Raw genomic sequence first — 19,971 nt, 5'->3', positions numbered from 1 at the left:
AGTAGTTAGCGTATCCACTCTCCGTTTGGTATGAGACCGCCTCCCTGCTTATAAGAAGCCTGAATTAGCTTAAAAAAGTTCCATGTTTGGTCTCTAGAGCAGAGTTTCTGATTTGGTAAACACTTGAATAAAATACAAAAAGGCCTCTTTCGCCGAGTAGATAGGATTCTCTCTCTCTCTCCAAGCATACGAGATAGCTGATCTGATCCTGAGACTCCTCTCTTTGAGAGGGTTGCAGCTGATTACTAGGGAGATAATGAGTTAGCCTTCCTTGCCGTATTTATTATAACTGTACCTGTGTGTGTTCACGGGTCCGGTTTGCCTGCTTTCAGTATGAAACCCCCCCCCCCAGATAAACTGTCGGAAAAAAACCTGCTGTCCACCCCCAAGACCGGCTAACTTGGCTATGGCTGAGGAAGATCCTTAAGCTCCTCACGTCGGCAACTGGAATCAAACCCAGGACACTCCTTCCCCAAGCATATGGTTGCGAAGCGCAAAGCCACGAGGCTAACCGCTCGGACGTGTGGGATATATATCTCCTTTATTCTCCACACTTTCCTGTCCAATAGTTATAATGCAAAAATGTCAAGATATTAATTGTTCCTTCTATCTCCTCGTATTCCTTTTATCATGCTGTTCCATGTTGTTCCTTACATCCGGGGTACCTTCGAAAAATAGCCAGCACTCGAAAAAAAAAGTGCAACCTTATCTGAAGCTGTCCACCCTCAATCGCTCTCCCAAGGATCCTTTACCACCTCTCTCCTTCTGTTCCAAGGGTTTACAAGGTTCCTTGCTCTTGCAACTTATCATATTATGGCCATGATGCCAATTTTTAATTTAAATGCTCAGTTTCGAGAAAGTTTAGAAAACATTACATCTTATAATTATTTATTAAATTATCGGAAAAAATACAGAGAGATTTTATTTTTAAATTACTTATTCCATAAATTATTATTATTATTATTATTATTTTTATATCATTTGCACAACTACCTCTTATACTTCAGTTCTAACTTATTCAGCAACAAAGCACAGCTTACTCTGGTAATCCTTTCTATTCATTCTCTACTCTCCAAGCAAAAACTCTAGTCCTTACGCTCATAATAACGACACTCTCTAACTTAATTCCAAGGATCTTAATCTTAATGAATAATCCATAATTCTTTCCACAGCTCATATAATGAAAGATTCCTTCTATCAATTCCATAAAAAGGTTTGAAGTAACTTACATGTCGCTGGTATTAATTATTGCTGCCTTACCTTAATTATTAAAGTGAACATTGGCACTTTGAACAGTTTATTTCGTTATCATTATGATACGAATCCTCAAAAGCGAAAAAAAATTAAAGTTCTAATCTGAAATTAAAGAATTTTTAACAGCTATTTTATATAACATTTTGATGTAAATATTTAAAGGCTTGGTTTTAAAAGATTTGAAAATATTTTAACTAAACATTTTTTCTTCAAAATTAATTAAAATTTTTAAGGTATAATATAAATTACATCATTATTTCTAATAAAAATTTATAAAATTTACAATTATAAATTAATCGTCAAAATTAGCACTTCACATACTATTCAAATAACATATTAGAATTTTAATACATTGATATAAAAATTCCTGAAATTCCAGAAATAGTTAATTGATGTAAAAATATAAAAGTCAAGAGAAAAACATTGTTCCTACATAACACTTACTTGAAGTAACAAAAAATAACCAACGATATGGTCAGAACTATCACAGAAGTAGAATATCCAGCAATTTGGATATTATTAATACGCTGGCGGAACTGAAATTGAAAAAAATAATCACAATATTAAATGGATAAGTGCAATAAAATCGTAATGGATGAATAAGTTTATCAGTTTAATATAAATACTAATTATAAACATTTAAATTACATTCCACTTTCAATTATTTTGATATAAACAGAATAATTCGTTCACTAATGGGTTTGTAACATTTAATGCAATTCTCAATATATATTTTTTTTCTGAAATTATTAAACAATTTTGATAACTGAAGATAGATGGCAGCACATAAATTCTTACGTTTAAATCATCTTTATCGACGCAAGTAGTATAGTTCGACCACGTCCTATTAGTGTCAGGATGACGAAACCAGGACCCATCTTTGTTACAGAATTTATGAGCATATCCTATTAAAAATATAAATAAAAAATAAGAGAAAAGAAACTGCGTTAAACAGAAAGCTTAATGCTTTCTGATATGGCAGGGTGGTCTGAAAAGTTATCGGCTTAACAATGAAAAAAAGGAATTTACAATTTCAAAATTATTTTTCACATAATCTCCCTTAAGACTAATACATTTATTCCAGCGATGCTCCAACGCCATTATCCCGTCACAGTAGTGGTTTTCAGTAAGATCAGCAAAATACCCATCTACAGCTACAATCACCTCTTGATTCAAAGAAAAATGCTGACCAGCAAGGAAGAGTTTTAGTTTTGGGAAGAGATTGAAGCCAGAGGGAGCCAAATCTGGGGAATAGGGTGGATGTTCCAGCAATTCATAGTGCAGATCCCTTAATTTTCCCATTGTTAAAACACTTTGGTGGGCAGGTGCAGTGTCCTGATGAAAGATGATTTTTTCTTCTGCAAACTGGGTTTTTTCTCACGAATTTTTACGTCTAGCCTGGTTAAAATATTGGAATAATATTCCCCGGTTATTGTTTTACCCTTTTTAAAATAATTAATAAACTAAATGCCTTTAGCATCGCAATAACACCGATGCCATGACCTTTCCTGCTAATGAAACTGACTTTGCCTTCTTTGGCGCTGAACAACCAACTTCTGTCCACTATTTTGACTGCTGTTTGGATTCTAGTGTGTAATGGTGAATCCAAGTCTCATCCGTAGTAATTAATTGACGCACAAAATCAATTTTATTCTTGTTAAAACGCTCCAAGCACTGTTCAGAGATTTTCATGCGAGTGCGTTTTTGATCTGCTGTGTACCCATCTTGCGCAAAGCCTTTTCATATGCAATTCTTCATGCAAAATATATCCTACACGTTCTTTTGAAATGACTATAGTCTCAGCAATTTCACGCACTTTGACTCTCCGGTCATCCAATAACATATCGTGCACTTGATCAATGATTTCTGATGTTGTTATTCTTTTTGGAAGTCCTTCCCGTGGATCATCTTCAAGGCTGGTATGGCAACGTTTAAACTCGGCAGCCCATTTCTTAATTGTCGACAACGAAGGAGAAAAGTGCCCATAAACCTTCTTGAACTTCGAATGAATTTATTTTGGCGTTAAGCCTTCTTTTACAAAAAATTTTAAAACCGCACAATACTCAATTTTATCCATTTCAATGGATACAGACAACACTTTTGCTTCAGATAAAGTTTAGTTTAGCTATATAAAACATACTACTTGATAGAATAACTTGCAATTTCACATGGATGCTTATGACAGATGTACCAACTTAGAACAAAAATCTTGCCGATAGTGTTACCATCTATGGTCGAGGCGGAGAACTTTTCGGACCACCATCATAAAATATCATAAACCAGTATCTGTACCTATGTATATTGAACCCCTAAATTATTATCGTAATAACTTTTCAAAGCCTTTAAACGTAAAGTAAGAAGATATACTATCTGATCAAAAAGATATAGATGCATGCTCATCCCAGCTGTCATTCTAATATGAATCTAATTGCTGTTATCACAGCTTCCAATATTTTGGGAAAGTTTTCGACTATATTTTGGTATACTGTTGCAGTAATTATTTTCGATTCTTCCAAAAGAGCATTTTGAGAATGTCACTGATGTCAGGAGTTTCGGCATGGTTCGCAATCGACGTACCAAATCATTGCAGGTATTTGATGGGGTTGAGATCGAGCTCGGCGCACACCAGTTGATTTCTTCGATACGCATCTCGTGTCGAAGAACTCGACTGATATTGTCGTGTTGATACAGGAAAGGGCCTTCATCGAACTATTGCCACAAAGTTGGAAGCATAGATTTGTCTCAAATATGCTTATTGGCTGCAGGGTTAGGATTTCCCTTCATTGGAACTAGGAGACCCAGTCCGCACCATCATGCCTCCTCCGCCAAATTTCACAGTTGGCAATTCCACTTTTCCAGAGTCCAACAGTTCGCGAGTTTTGCATCACTGCATCCGACGTTTGGCGTTATCATTGTTCGTGTTAGGCTTATGTTCGGCGCCGCAGCCATGATAACCCATGTTCTTCAGTCCCGACGAACAGTCGTGGTGCTAGCGCAGCTTTAGTTAACAATAACATCGCTTACAGTTGATCGAAAAGTTGCAAAAGGGCAGAAATTTCCCGAAATGAGTTGTTGAAAGGTAACATCCGATGACAGTGCCACTGATTTCTTCAGTACATCCCGTTTTACTTTAGTGTTTCTCAGTGAACATTGTAAGACCGGATGCTTCCATTTTTACCAGTATGAGTCGTGGTTGTAATGTATAAAGCCATATCCACTACAACGAAGTGATGTCCGGATATTTTTGATCACATATTTAGGTACTGCTTCAAGATAATAAACACCTCGTCTACAGTTATGTTTATAATGTTCTCCACTAGACGTGCAGTTTTAGGTTCGTCTATACCAGGACTTCTTCCTCAAAAAATTTCTATTTAAATATTTAAATTTAAATTTACTGTATATCATGGCAGGAGGGTAACAGCAACAGCTGAGCCTTAGTTAGAACTTCATTGGCTACAGCATTGCCATCCACTACTCTTCCTGAGTGCCAATTTTAGTCGCCTCGTGCGACATGCATGAGCTACATTGGGACTATTCTTATCCCGGCCACTACACGGAGTAAATTTAAATTTAAATTTAGTTCTTAAGTTCTTAAAAGAACTGGGCGATGGACTGAGTCCTTGACTCTTTATCCCGTCATCTGAATGAAGAAAATCTGTGTGGATGGAATTTTATTGAGCTAAAAAGCTCTAGTCATGGCTGAGTCTATATCCCTCCTAAATTTAAATTTATTTAGGTTTTAATTTAAAATTTTAAATTTAAATTTAAATTCATGATTTTATTTATAGATGCATTATTCTAAATATGAAATGGTTTATTTAATTTGGTGCATTTAATTTTTTATTTTTTGTTCATTTTAAAATAATTTTAAAAATATGTTTTATTATTTGTGTTGAAATTATACTTTATATATTATTTTCATCTTTTTGTTATGTAATTTAAATAAAAATGATTTGAAATGCGTTTATTACCAACTTAGTCGAAATGATTTATATTAAACGTACAATGATAGTCTTGTCAAAAAAATGAGCGGGTGAATGATTTTACATACTTGAAAATGTGAACCATCTGTACGGGATCACTAAGGATCATAGTACGTGAATATCTACGTACATGCACAGAAAAAAATCCGTTGTTTTCAACATCTAAGTCAGGGCTTCTCAAATTGGGGCCCACTGACCACTTCTGGCACGCTAGTTTGTGGCTGAAGAGTATGGAAATTGTGAGAAAAAGCGTTAGTACAAATTTAATAAATATGAATTCGTTTTCATAAAATTTAGTTTCAATTTTCCTCCAAGATAAACAACTAAGTTGTAGTAATTATCGATATTACCAAGAGAGTAAGATTTCTCTCTCTTTTTGGAATTAAGTGTAAATGTTTATAAAATCCAATTATTTTTCAATGCAACCATTAAAATCTCTTCATTAAAAAGAATTATAATACATAAAATATATATAAAATATATTTTAAGTTTTAAAATATTTTAATTTTTAATATATTTTCTATATACTATTTTATATAAGGTGTACAATTTAATTACGTATTAGTTTTAATCTGTGTAAGATATTTTATTAATTTTTATTTTAGATTTTTAAAATATTACTTATGTTTTATTTTTATTAATAAATTTATAATTTTTATTACAAAGTACTACTTCTCCCACTGAACTACTGATTAGTCCACCAGAGATTAAACATTCAAGGTGACGCTTCACTTAATTGAAAAGTACTGATCGAACTGTGTTTACTTTCTCTACTCAATTATGGTCACATACGTTGCAAGTGCTAAGAAAGTAAATAGATGGCGCTGCACAACAATTGTCTAGTAAGTTATCTGTGATTGTTTTATTTTACATTCTCAATGCAGTGACAATAAAAGCAAGTGATCGCATCGATACGAGCCTATCACTTTCGATGGCAATGAAATAAATGTAACAAAGATCGTTCTAAGTTATGTATCAAGGAGATAATGGTGATACAGAAAACAAAGATCGCTTCTTACGGAAAAAAAAAGCAGAATTAAGCCTCTCTGGTCAATGAATAAACAATGAATAATGAAAACCGTTCAAATTTACGAATAAAATAATGTAATAAAAATAAATTACTGGCTTAATTACTCTACTAAATACTCGATACGAGCCTATCACTTTCGATGGCAATGAAATAAATGTAACAAAGATCGTTCTAAGTTATGTATCAAGGAGATAATGGTGATACAGAAAACAAAGATCGCTTCTTACGGAAAAAAAAAGCAGAATTAAGCCTCTCTGGTCAATGAATAAACAATGAATAATGAAAACCGTTCAAATTTACGAATAAAATAATGTAATAAAAATAAATTACTGGCTTAATTACTCTACTAAATTGCTAAACGTGCATTTAATAAGGAAGTAAACTAATATTGGAAAAATTTAGTTGTTTATCCACTAATATATAAATATTTATTCTCTTTTTTATCACTTATTTTTCTGTTATTGGAAGTAGCAACTGGTGGCTATCGTGTACGAGAGATTTGGATTTCTTCGGTGAAAAACATACGAGAGAAAAGGTTGATAAGTGGCTACTCACCTTCAGTTGAAAAGTCCTTAAAAATTCTTCGCGTCCTTTATGGATTCGAACTCCGGTCTTTCCAACCAAAGGATGACGTTTATAAATAAGTTTCGTGTTATAAAGTTGTTAAAGAAATGAATGAAGAACTAAATTAAAATAATTTTTCCCGGGAAATGCATACCAGAAGTAGCAGTAAGTAAAACTTGAGGAAGTATTTGTTTAGGAAAAGTTCAGTCACACATTGGAATAGTTCCCAAAGTACTGTAGTTTAGTTTAAAGTTTAAACAAATACAAGGGGAAAAAACTCTTAAGATATTTGGGGGGGAAGGAAATAGGTTAGTCACACTGGTATACCTTGAGTTTGATAATTTTCTCCTGAGAATTATGTCTGTTAATGATGCCGATTATATTAATATTGAATTTTATCTCCTTGTATTCAAATGAATGCTAATATTAATTATCTAGAGCCGAGAAAGGATCATAATGGAAACAGAGAGAGAGAGAGGCCTCTACGATCGATTATGATAAAGTGATTTAGTTTGCTTTAAACTCCGAAAGATTCACTTTAATCTACTGCTCTGTTTGATTATTTGGTAGATGACTTGTTGATTCTAATAAGTTACAAATATTGATTTGGTAATGAGAACATTTTTTTTTTAAAAAATAATAATTAATATCGGAAGTAACTTCAGACAGACTTAGGTAGCAAAAATGGGCTTCGTGCTCTTAGGGAGTTAAGCCTGACTTAACTCTATAATTTCCTCTTATGAAAGAATCCTCGAGCTTCATTTATAGCGATGTTCTAAAGTTTTAGTATTGAAATAACTTCCAGTGGTCGTAATTATTGTAAAATTAGTTTCATTATGTCATCGCGAGTGTTCTTAAAGTTCAGTACTCCCTGTATTATTACTGTATTATGTATTGTTAAATGGTAATAGTCATTGTTATTATGGATCTCCTATAGCGAAGTGTCACATTGGGCTCCTTCATCTTTTAAGCCGCACGCATGAAATTTAGTCCTTACTACTTCATATTTATCGAAAATCATATGTGCCCGCTCATGAATTAAAAAAAAAAAAACTGTTTTTCGTAGTTAATTGTATGCAATGAAAGCATACCTACCTTCTTCACCGCTAGCTAATCATTGAATCCATGTACTCATACTTTCATTCACTGAAGTTGAACAGCAGAGCTTTTTTTTTTATCTCCAGCTCTGATCATGTTCAACGCAAAAGCACTGAAATCCAACCAAGAAATTTGATTGGATCTCTTTCTTTCTTTCTTTCTTACAAAAATAAATAATAATAATAATAATCCTACTTCACCATTCCCTTTTCTTTCATAAAATAATGATCATCCACGCAAGATCAACTTTTGTTGATGCAGATGTGATTGTTTGTACATACATCATACAAAATTGTATCTTCACCATCTTCTAGACACTCAAAAAAAAAAAAAAAACTGCAACTTCATCTTTTACTCCTGATGTTGCATTTTTTGTTCTGAAAATCCAAATCTGCCTTTATTTAGATTTTTTTTTCTCAAACTTGGACTGATAGCAAAAACTTCCGAAGAGAACTATTTGGCTAGTTGACGATCTTTCGATTCTTATACTAATTCGCGTCTCTCTTAATCACAAAGATTAGGAGAGAGTCCATACTTCTGCACATCCTTTAAACCCATAATCATACCAGAGTAAGGTGGTGAACATTTATACTTGAGACAAATGAACAAATGAAAGAAGACCAATTCATTCTTTTTGTAGACATGTAATGAGGTCCTTGAATGTCGTGGGGCGGACGTTTCTTCACCTCACTCGACGTTTCAGTTCGTTCCACAGATGTTCAATCGGGTTGGGATCAAGGTTCTGTGGAGGTCAGTCAAGTCTAGTGACGTTCATGTCCACAAACTACACAGTTATAACAGCAGCCTTATGACACGCTGCATTGTCTTGCTGAAAGACAAAATGGTTAGTTCCGTAGAAACACCACAAAGTAGGAAGCATTGCATTGCCAAGAATATTCAGATACCTCTTGGAATTCAACGTTCGTGGCACCACAAACAGAGATCCGAGAGCCAGTAATTACTTAGTGAAGCAAACAACTATCATGAGTATAATAAACACAATTATTAAGTGAAAAATATAAAACTTTCACTCATGTATTCAATTGGAATTGCATAGGAATCCTATCCAAATGCCAACCTTAGTTAAGAATTAATGTATCGTAGCTATAATTTATGGTATTTGCTTTTCCCTTGTCGGTTTAGTTTGCTGTAGTCGTAATCAACCACACATACTCATAATTTACATATATTTCTAGGATCAGTATTTGTATCTACTGGCAGTGACTCTGATTGGGTAGTTTGCTATTACGTCACCTGACGTAATATAACATTGTTGCTACTACGCAACGCATGATCAAACATAACTATAAAAGAACGTACGTTATTCTTCGTGAGGGAACGGGATTTTAGATGCAGTGATTGATTCATTGATCAATCAATTAATCAATATTGATCAATTGGATTGATCAATATTGATCAATCCAATACCCTTGGAGGGTAATGGATGGCAATGCTGTAGCCAATGAAGTTTTAACTGAGGCTCGGCTATTGCTGTTACCCTCCTGCCATGATCAGAGCTTTAATTGCTCAATAACACCTTATCCCTACACTGTCCTCTACAGATAACGGGGAAGATGAAAAGCATTCTTGCTTCGCCCCTTTAAGCCAGTCCTTATAAGGACTATAAGGCTCGTGAGGGAACAGGCGAATAACAGTTGCACAATCATGTCAACAAAAGAGATATTAGCATGCATCGGTGTAGAGATGCTCATTGCGTTTGTTAATCAGGTTTCTTCTCACTTAATTATCAAGCCTTGCTTCATGCGCCACTGGCAATTTCCGCTAACCATTGGGAATTCCAAAGGTCATTATTATACTTCCGTCTTAAGATAGTTTAGTAATCAAAACATTGTAACTAGAAGTCACAGGCGAATGGCAAGGGCTGTATTCTACCTTGTTAAGTAGTTCTTCGCCAAATAGCTAATTCATCATTTACGTTCAAATCCCCAAGCTGATGACTGACGCAATTAAACAAATTGCAGCTATGCCACTGATCGATGTTCTTTCGGACAGAGCGTACAGTCACAGACAAACGATTCTTTACAAGCACAATTCGAAAAAAATGTACTCATTAAAATAATTTTTCTATTAATTAACACATGGGAAACTAAATATATAAAATTTTATGATTGATAATGTATTTTATAAATATTCGAACACTACCGTGCTGCTTTATCATACATCTGAAGTAGTAGCATAAAATTATATAAGTAATCAACATTTTAATTCTCTTACACTAAGGTAAGCTAACAACTTGTCAGAGGACAGCAGCTGATAAATAATATTATTAACTCATTAAACTACGAATGACAGATAAACAAAATTTAAATTTATAAGAATGTGAAGCTATTTTTTTTTAAATGTGATAAAAGTTTATATTTGATATTTTTTTTAAATGTTAAAAGCTTATATTTCATTTAAAATATAATAAAAATATTTGTAATCTTAATAATCTATTTCTCATTAAACATGTATTTCTTACAGTCCTTATAAGGACTGGCTTAAAGGGCCGAATCAAGAATGCTTTTTATTTTCCCCGTTATCTGTAGAGGATAGTGTAGGGATAAGGTGTTATTGAGCTATTAAAGCTCTGATCACGGCAAGAGGGTAACAGCAATAGCCGAGCCTCAGTTAGAACTTCATTGGCTACAGCATTGCCATCCATTATCCTCCAAGGGTATTGGATTGAATGAATCAATCACCGACTATGTAAGTAAAGGTGAAATCTCAAAAAATCGGATGATCTCTAGGCCACTCCATAGTGGGCAAAAGACCGTCCATATTTCAGCGTTGGTTCCACTCAATGACGGCTCCCCAATCACCGAGCAGAACCACTCAAATTCCAAAGAAAATCATTCACCGACAAAGCCCCTCAGCGGGCCGTGCCGGAAAACAGTTTCCCCGGAGACTCAAATTGCTCCCTTAAGGCAAAAACCTCAAGAGAACAAACTCTCGAAACTCATCACCCAAGGGGGTAACAGCAACAGCCGAACCTCAGTTAAACTTCATTGGTTCAGCATTGCCATCCATTACCCTCCAAGGGTATAATGAATCAATCACCGACTGTTTAAGTAAAGGTGATATCTCAAAAATACGGACGATCTCTAGGCCACTCCATAATGGGCGAAAGACCGTCCAAATCTCCGCGTTGGTTCCACTCAGTGAAACCCACCACCGAGCAGAACCACTCAAATTCCGAAGAAAATAATTCACCGACAAAGCCCCTCACCGGACCGTGCCGAAGAACACTTTCCCCGGAGACTCAAAGTGCTCCCTTAAGGCAAAAACCTTAAGAGAGCGAACTCAAAACTCATCACCCAAGGGGGTACAGCAACAGCCGAACCTCAGTTAAACTTCATTGGTACAGCATTGCATTGCCATTCATTCCCTTCAAGGGCATTAATGAATCAATCACCGCATCTCGCGGTCGATTGTTTTCCAATTCACCCAAACATGTATTTCTTAAAGTTCTTAAAAGAACTGGGCGATGGACTGAGTCCTTGACTCTTTATCCCGTCATCTGAATGAAGAAAATCTGTGTGGATGGAGTGTTGTTGAGCTAAAAAGCTCTAATGATATAATCACGTAATCACAAGAAAGATATTTATTTAACCAAATATTTCGGTCTGGAAATAGCAGACCATCGTCGGTGGTATTACAAGAACAGTTTAAAAAAAATATACAAGCTAGAATGCTAACAATAGATCGTTGAAATTAGAACATGCCGCGTGATGTTATATCACTAAGTATGAAACGAAATATTTTGAAGTAGAAACATGATTAAATTTGCTATAAAAAAAAAAAATAAATAAAAAAAAATTAATGAGTAATCTTGATTAGGCTTTCCCAGATTTTTGATATAGATATGCAGTCATTACGATTCAGGTTGGGATGATGGAGCAAGGCCTCCACGCTTTCCTTGAACAAACGTTCGAACCTATAACGGGATCTATGTAAGAGGCGAGTTTTGGACCAAAGGATACTGTGGTCAGTTTCAATCCCGTGTTGAGCCAAACCAGACTTTTCAGGTTTATTGTGAAGAATGGATGATTGATGTTCTTGGATTCTTTTTTCAAGAGAACGTCCAGTCTGTCCAAAGTAAGAGAGATCGCAGTTGCAAGTATCCTTAAAACAACTAAAAAGCTCTAGTCATGACTGGGTAACGGCAATAACCCGTCATCTGATTGAAGAGGATCTGTGTGGATGGGGTATTATTGAGCTAAAAGCTCTAGTCATGGCTGGGTAACGGCAATAGCCTAGCCCCAGTTAAACCTTCATTGGCTACAGCATTGCCATTTGTTACTCTGGAGTCCTAAAAAGGACTTTAAACCCATGTATTCCCCAAACATGTATTTCCTTATCCTTATAAGGACTGGCTTTAATAAAGGGGCGAAGCAAGAATGCTTTTCATCTTCCCCGTTATCTGTATAGGACGGTGTAGGGATAAGGTGTTATTGAGCTATTAAAACTCTGATCATGGCAGGAGCGTAACAGCAATAGCTGAGCCTCAGTTAGAACTTCACTGGCTACAGCATTGCCATTCCATTACCCTCCAAGGGTATTGGATTGAGTGAATCAATCACCGCATCTCACGGTCGATTGAATCAATTCGTTTGAACTTGAACTTAATTGGTTGATGGACTGAGTCCTTGACTCTTTATCCCTTCATCTGGATTTTAGATTGTGGGTGATGAGATTATTGTGGGTAATTTACCCGCTCATTGTGAGCATTGAGGCTGTATCAGCTTTCTCTTGCGATGGAGGATTTCGGTTTTTTATGTTTGAAACGATCTGTGGGCTTGTAGTCCGCTGCCTGTCGAACTAACTGATTTGGGTGATTATCAGTGATTGTGAAGAATTTCTCTGCAATGCTTGTCATGTAGGTCTTTATAGTCCTTATAAGGACTGGATTAAAGGGGCGAAGCAAGAATGCTTTTCATATTCCCCGTTATCTGTAGAGGACAGTGTAGGGATAAGGTGTTATTGAGCTATTGATTAAAGCTCTGATCATGGCAGGAGGGTAACAGCAATAGCCGAGCCTCAGTTAGAACTTCATTGGCTATAGCATTGCTATCCATTACCCTCCAAGGGTATTGGATTGAATGAATCAATCACCGCATCTCACGGTCGATTGATTCACGTAGGTCTTTCCTTATAAGGACTGGCTTGAAGGGGCGAAGCAAGAATGCTTTTCATCTTCCCCGTTATCTGTAGAGGACAGTGTAGGAATAAGGTGTTATTGAGCTATTAAAGCTCTGATCATGGCAGGAGGGTAACAGCAATAGCCGAGCCTCAGTTACAACTTCATTGGCTACAGCATTGCCATCCATTACCCTCCAAGGGTATGGTGGTTCTCACCTCCACCTCAACCCCGTACGTAGGTCTTTGATTTCATTTCTAATATTTATAAAAAAATATTATTTATTATTAAAGGTGTACGAATGACAGATAAACAAAATTTAAATTTATCAGAAATTGGAGCTATTTTTTTTTAAATTTGATAAAAGTTTATATTTAATTTAAAATATAATAAAAATATTTGTAATCTTAATAATCTATTTCGAATGGTGCATCGATATTCAAACTAAAGGCTTTAGAGATTTGAACTCAGGTGAGTTCAGATTTAGGGTTTCTTATGCAATTTTGGATATAAGCAAACAAGATAATACTATTGAAGGTAAAGACTGAAATCAAAATATTTAATAAAAATGGGAATATTGAAAAATATATAAAAAAAGAAAAATGCGAAATAATATAAAACATTGTAAAGATATAAGTATAATATAATCGAAAAGGTGCATTTTAAATGTCATGCTTAGATTACGAGTTTTTACTTGTTGCTGCCTTAGCTTTGCGCATGCGTGATAGGTAACAGCCAATCAAATACAGCAAAATCACACACATCTGAATGAGAGCAGTTAGGGATCAGTTGTATATTGAAAAAAAATATTATCTTAATAGAGAGGCCTGTACTTACTCTCTGGAAGAAATCCTGTGATGAAACCAGGACATGTGACGAATGCAATGTCACCAGCTAAGGTATCATTCCAGCATCTCCAGCCATCAAATGTTCGAGGACAGTAGAGATTTCCTGCAAGGGAAAACAGGTAAGCAAAGATTTTTTTATTCACACGTAATAAACAAAGCAAACCTTCTTTAGACGAGGGGCATCGGAGAAACTTTCAATAGAATGATCATCGATTTACACATACGGAAAATGAAATTACTTGCAAATACAACATGTTCATTTGTTTAATTGTAACAGTGCATTTAATAATAATATATATTGTGAAGATTTAAATATAATAGAATCGAAAAAATGCATATCTTAAATGTCTTGCTCAGATCAGTAGTTATTAATAATTGCAACTTCGCGCATGCGTGTTAGGATAACAGCCAATCAATGAAATATAAGACATCAAATATTAAGAGAGATTAAAAATATTAAGTAATTCAATTCTAGCTAATTTCAGTTCAACATTAAAAAAAGTTATTTTTATATTAACTAAATATTTTAATGTTTTTATATAAAAACTATAAATAAAAATAAATTAAAAAATTGAGAAAAGAAAAAAAATTACCTGAATTTTATCGTTTTTGTTAATACATACTATTTGGACAGAAAACATAACGCTCTTACAAAAACAAAAACAAAATCTGCAGTTGTTTTTGCCTAATTTGAAACAACTAAAGTTTTATTGGGTAGTGTATTTATGTTACATAAAATGGATTCTTATTTTTATTCAAACAGCGACGTTTTTGACCCTCAATACTGACTTTTATTCTTTTTTTTTTTTCCTGAAAAAGTGTTTCAACTAGAATATTATTTTAATAACATGATACTTAGAAATTCACAGAATACAACAAATTACTCTCAGTTTATTAAAAGTAAGAACAGTGCCTATTCCTTTTTATGTCCCCTATCCACGAAAGTTGTAAACCTATTTTATCAATTCTTTTTTCTTTTTTTTTACATGGTCCAGAAATCCTGCTCTAGAGACCAAACAGAATCTTTTCAATTCACTTGAGGCCTCAAATAAGCGAAGAGGTCTCATACCGGAAATGGAATTCACCTACCAGCGAAAGATGACCGTAAACATCCAAACTTAGGACGGAAATCAACCCCTCCACCTGTTGGTGGTAGAACGAGTACCTTAACCACTCGGCCAACCCGTAGGCAAGACTATATTACACAGAAAATAATAAGTTTAAATTACAAAGATAAGAAATTCACTACATATCATGTTACTTAGAGGAAAAATATAATTTATTATTTAATATATTTTATTTATTTATTTTTATTTGGGTAAAGAAATGTAACATGTTTATTGAGTCCTGTAGACATATGGAGATGTCTTTGGCATCTAATGATAATAAAGTTCCTTACCTTCATTACTTTTCTTATCTTCATGTATTGTATACACTGTCTTGCAAAAAATATTTGAACGTCAGAGTTACACAGATGCTTTATTTTCAGACACCTCAAAACCGCAGTTGGTCCACTTTTGCCCACAGTTACGTATGCGACTGTTAGGAAGACTGAAAAGTAATGGTTGACTAAAGGATGCATGCAGTTTGGCCCATTTCTCCTCCAAAATCACAGTCAGCTCTTGTAATGAAGTTGAATGTGTTGCTCTCTCTCTCTCTCTCCAAAGATGTTTTGTAAGGTTTACATCAGGACTCTGCACTCCAATTTTCTCAAACCAATTCACCACAGCCTTTATAGTATTACATGTTGCATCTTTGTGTTGATTCAATCTGACGGTTTCCAAATACTACAGTATAGTCACCAACGTAATTGTCTAGAACAGGGTTTCCCCCCCCCCAAAAAAAAAAAACTGTGTTCCGCGGAACACCAGTGTTCCCCGAGAAGCTCTCTTGGGATTTGTCATTCTAGTTTACCATACATTTTTCATGAATAAATATTTTATAGTGGAAATATTCTGAGGAGAATAATATTCGTGAATATGTCGAAAAGCTCAGACCCAGAACGCCTAATAACGTCTGTGTAGCAAATGTTAGTGACCAAGCCGTGTATTTTTAAAAGTGGAAGTATTCATGAATTAACGTTAATTCTCACACATCGAAACCTTTCAACATTTGGGAGAGGGAATATCGCTGTTTATGACTGATCACAAAAATTTCCTGTAAGCCGATTACAACAATGGGCGGCGTATCCTCTGTTCTCAAAACTGAAAGAAATAACATCCGTTGCAAATGTTAGTGACCAATCAGCAAGGAAGTAGAAAGAAAATTTTTCCACTAAAATTAAAGATCAAGGTAGTCTGTATCCGGCTCTCAAATCTGGTAATACTGAATACTTTCTTCGCAAGTTCGTATTGCAGGGTGAAAGTTTCGAAACCGTAGTGCCGTAATTTTTTAAAAGTAATAGGCCTGCAGATTTAAATTTTAATATGAATAAGAGACAAGGGACTTTGTTTAATTTTAGTATTAAGAAATCTCTCATTGAAGATGTTTGTGCCGCAAAAGATAGTGAGTCATCTACCACCAGCCTCCAGGATGTACAAAAGACGGGGAAAACTACCAGCACACAGGAGAAAAAGTCTGCATTCACTCGTAAGTACGTATAATAATATTATAAATGTTTGGTGATCAGAATGGGATATGTCAATGAAAATCAGCACAAATTAATTTAATGATGTTTATGTTTAATTTACGTTTAATTAATTATTAATTAATAAATTACAAAATAACCAAGGTGTTCTGTGAAAATTTCAGGATTTGTGAAGAGTTTGGGAAAGTTTCGTAGGAAAAGTTTGGGAAACGCTGGTCTAGAACATCGATATACAGTACTGAGTTAATTGTTACTTTTTCGTGGAACTACGACAAGGGAACTAGTTCCTACACGTCCATCTTTTCGCTTCTTTACGTATTAGCATATCGGAAAACCACGTTGACAGACAAACTCTGAAACAAGTGGTCCGAGTAGTAAATATTATTAGAAAAACCGTTAACTGTGCAGTTTTATTAGACGGGATAGTTGCTGGTGCAACAAGTAGAAAATGCTTGGGTCTATACATTCCCACGTGAATATCAAAATAAGATGGCTACACTACTGTAGAGCTTTACAAACATAGTAAAGCTGTACGGTAGTGTAGGGCTTTACAAACACGGTGAGAGGTTTGGTTCGTTTCCTGAATGCAAAATAGCTGAACCACTGACCTAAATTCACACTGAGCTGTTAGAGCGTGTAGTGGTGAGCACGTGATGAGCAAGGAAACGTATATGTGTAGTGTGGTGCATACTAAATGGATATGTTGTCTCAAAGACTGCATTCGTCCATTACTGATATCTGATTTATCTGGTGTTCGCAAGCCACGCTAACAAACTCAGGGTGAAATTAGTTTGGTTTACACTTCTATGCAGAAAACGAATCACTTCTTTGTTTATCCAACACTCCAGACGTGTAGCTTTTTTTATAAAAAAAAATTCTCATGTGCGCATGTACAGACCGAGAGCATTCTTTTGTTCGTTTCAACAACTATTAGGGTCACGTGTGTGTGTTGTAATAAGAACGAGATTGTAAGATTTTTCCTGACATTTGAAAACTGTGCTTTTTGCACGGTAATAGAGACTACATTCCATGTAGGAATTTTATCGGCAACTTTCCTCCTCGATGTACACCATGCTGGCAATTCAATTAGAAACTTTCCTACAGATGTATGTAAACGTCACTTACGCAGCGTATATGCAAACTATTTAGTCACCTGTGTAGTCACGTGTTCCATGTAACTATTTACGAATGCTGCTGGTCCGTAATCGTCAATAGTGTTAATCACAATTAGAAAAAAAAAAAAAAAAGGATCTTTCGGAGTTCGATAACGAATTTATTGCGGATCCCGTCTGGCTGGAACTACGATTTTGTAAACAGCAGAGCTGATTGGTTTCTTAAAAGGTAAAATATCCAGGGTGTTTAATCAGTGGGAAAATAACCCACGTTGCTTGTCTAAGAGGCCTAACTGGGTCTTAAGAACGAGATTGCAGTCGTCTGAGAAGGCTTATACGGACAAACAGAACTTCCTGTGAGCAGTACTTGATCTATTCTTCTCGCCTCAAATGCAGACTGCTTGGAAAGAAGTCAACAGATACCGCCCCCCCCCATGGGCAAGGCGAAATGTACCATGTAGCTGGTATAAATTGGAGGAGGAATATGATACTTCCGAGTCAGTGAAACAGGTGAACTGGCTGAGAGAACGAAACTGACGGAATTTAAAAGAGGCGATGTGATAGGATGGTACGTTTCAGGCCTATCTGTTCGGAAAATTGTTGACAAATTGAGCCATCCCAGGACAATAATCAGCGATACCACATTCAGATAGAAGCGCAGCAAGTACTACCCGCAATGAATCGCCCATCACACTCACCGAATGTGACCGTAGGGTACCACGAAAGACAATACGTAAAAATCTCCATTCGTTGGCCGACACGTTGAATGCGGAGTTCCGGCCAACGACTGGAACACCAATCTGCACAAAAACATTCAGAACCGAAACTTACAACATGGGTTTCAATGGCAGGACTGCAATATGCAACCCTACATTACCCAACCCAACATGTAGCGTCATCTTTAGCGGTGCAAAGAGCGTGTACAGCGAGACGTGGAAACTTGAAATGCTGTGTCATGAAGCTACGAATCACACTACATCCTATTGAGCAGATGGACGAGTGCGGGTGTGGCGGATGACCGTGAACATCTCTTACTAGACTGCATAGCCCCAACTATGAAATTTGGAGGTGGCTGCATGATGGTCCAATCTTTCCTGGTTTGGCCTCTGAACTCTGTTTGTGGTGCCACGAACACTGAACTCGCACAGGTATCTGAACATTCTGGACATTGCAATGCTTCCTACTTTGTCGCATTTCTATGGAAATGACCATCTCCTTTAGCAAGACAATGCATCGTGTCATAGAGTTGCTGTTGTCACTGCTTGTGGACATCAACGTCACCACACTTGACTGGCCTCCACAGAGCCCTGATCTCAATCCTACTGAACATCTGTGGGATGAACTGAAGCATCGGGTGAGATCAGGAGACGCCCACATCACAACAGTCCAGGACCTCGCTACATTCCTACAGAAGAATGGTCCAAACTTCCCACTAATCGCTAGCGTACGCTTGTGGGAAGTATGCCCCGTAGGAATGCTGCAGTCATCGCAGCGAAAGTAAGTCCTACATCTTATTAATCTGGGCGCCATGGCTATTTGTTTTCCACACTATGGTGTCCGTTGACTTCTTTCCAAGCAGTGTACATACGTACAGTTTTCAGTAATGTACTCATCAGCCCAAAACATTGTGACCTAACAGTGTGTTTTTAAGTCTTGGCATTCACTCCTCTACATCAATCACAGAAAGTGTACTGAGGTATTCTGGACCACTGGACAATAACGCCCCGGAATTCTTCCACTAACATCAACCGGAGGATGCTGCTTTCCACCTGGTCCACAAATGTTCGACAGAAGTCAAATCAGAAGAATTAGGCTCTAAGGGAGCACGCTCAATATTTGGATATGCTCTTCGAACGATGGTTGCACAATGCGAGCTTGCCAACACGAGACGTTGTCTTGTTGGAAGAGTCTATATCCATCGGACTACATTGCCACCTTTTATCCGATCTGAAACAATTCCCAAGGTAAGAATTAGTGGGCGAGGTGTATTAGTTGAAGATGAGAGGACTCCATTAATGTCCACGAGAACAATCTCCATACCAGGTCATCGTTATCACCTGCTTGTGGCTGGCCAACCGTACCGTCTCTGCCGGAAACAGGCCAGATGGTCATAATGATTTGGCTGACGAGATACTGCATGTTAAATTTACGTATTTACCGCATCAGTATTAAGAATAGCCCATACTTGTCCTATGGTATATGTCGCTATGTATTTGCATTTCGGGGAATGTTGTTTCTGGTTGTTGCGCAAATCAGTTCTGCTATCTTAAATAGAAATAGGACAGCTTGAGGGATAAACGAAACAGAAATATATATACAGGGTGTTCGGGATAAATTTGACATATTATAATT

General features: G+C 36.1%; 1 protein-coding gene across 2 annotated transcripts in view; it reads right to left on the bottom strand.

The window, feature by feature from the left end:
• LOC150099991 (calcitonin gene-related peptide type 1 receptor-like) overlaps window positions 1-19,971 on the bottom strand; it is a 321,303-nt gene that overhangs the window by 49,503 nt on the left and 251,829 nt on the right. For both annotated transcript variants that reach the window (XM_090402325.1, XM_090402324.1), the window contains exons 8-10: window positions 13,910-14,023; window positions 2,053-2,159; window positions 1,699-1,790 (exon numbers count right to left, since the gene is read on the bottom strand). In XM_090402325.1, the coding sequence (XP_090258451.1) occupies window positions 1,699-1,790; window positions 2,053-2,159; window positions 13,910-14,023 (313 nt within the window). The remainder of the gene's footprint in view (window positions 1-1,698; window positions 1,791-2,052; window positions 2,160-13,909; window positions 14,024-19,971) is intronic.

Source organism: Typopeltis vanoorti, chromosome 13 (assembly GCF_054136105.1).
Source record: "Typopeltis vanoorti isolate ZY-2024b chromosome 13, IOZ_Tvanoo_1.0, whole genome shotgun sequence".
In the NCBI taxonomy this organism is placed as follows: domain Eukaryota; kingdom Metazoa; phylum Arthropoda; class Arachnida; order Uropygi; family Thelyphonidae; genus Typopeltis; species Typopeltis vanoorti.
The sequence above is the reverse complement of the archived record's forward strand: the minus strand, read 5'-3'. Positions and strand labels throughout refer to the sequence as shown.